This window comes from Acanthamoeba castellanii (assembly GCF_000313135.1).
Source record: "Acanthamoeba castellanii str. Neff unplaced genomic scaffold scf7180000083222, whole genome shotgun sequence".
NCBI lineage: Eukaryota > Discosea > Longamoebia > Acanthamoebidae > Acanthamoeba > Acanthamoeba castellanii.
The window spans coordinates 55,998-56,795 of NW_004457707.1; the positions used below are offsets into that span (position 1 = coordinate 55,998).

The window sequence follows — 798 nt, forward strand, 5'->3', positions numbered from 1 at the left end:
GCGCTCGCGCCTGGCGGGCCGCATCTCGTTCGGCACGGCAGGGCTGCGAGGCAAGATGTGTGCCGGGTTTCGCCTTCATGGACGAGCTCACCGTCACCCAGGCCTCCCAGGGCCTTGCCGTCTACCTCCTCAACGGCTCTGCTGACTCTGCGGAGCGGGGCGTGGTAGTCGGTCACGACCACCGCCACCACTCCCTCCGCTTTGCCCAGCTCACCGCTGCCGCACTCCTCTCCAAAGGTACAAGATTTGTTTTTTTACGTGACATCGTTGCTTTTTAATTTGATTTACTTCTATATTCAAATTTAATCATCTCTCCATTCTTTTCGTTTTCATCATTCTTGCTTGATTTAAATATCCGAGCGGTCGTGTTGCTGCGGCTACTACTCGCGTGCAGGGTTCAAGGTGTACTTGTTTGAAAAGCTGGCCGCCACTCCGCTGGTGCCCTACGCCGTGCTTTTGAAGAAGGCCGCAGCGGGTGTGATGATCACCGCGTCACACAACCCCAAGGACGACAACGGCTACAAGGTACCACCACCACCGAACTGTATGGTGTTGGCCCGGCGCGTTAGGAGATTCACTTTAACGACCGTGTGCGCTCAGGTGTACTGGGATAACGGCTGTCAGATCGTTGCCCCGCATGACAAGGGCATCGCCAAGTGCATCGAGGAGAACCTCCAGCCTTGGGACGTCGACGTCGACGCGCTGTTGAAGCAGGTACGTCTGCTGTCCCAACACACCAACCACTCTCTTAACGCCATACCACCGACTCCCCTTATTCCACGGTGTCCATGTCAACTT

The 798-nt window shown here is 56.3% G+C and overlaps 1 protein-coding gene across 1 annotated transcript; it reads left to right on the forward strand.

The window, feature by feature from the left end:
• Positions 1-77: 77 nt before the first annotated feature.
• ACA1_302190 (phosphoglucomutase 2, putative) lies at positions 78-714 on the forward strand (the record flags this gene model as incomplete). Its single annotated transcript, XM_004356941.1, has 3 exons — positions 78-237; positions 395-525; positions 601-714. Coding segments are annotated over 3 exons (405 nt in total), but the record flags the coding sequence as incomplete, so codon positions are not given.
• Positions 715-798: the final 84 nt, after the last annotated feature.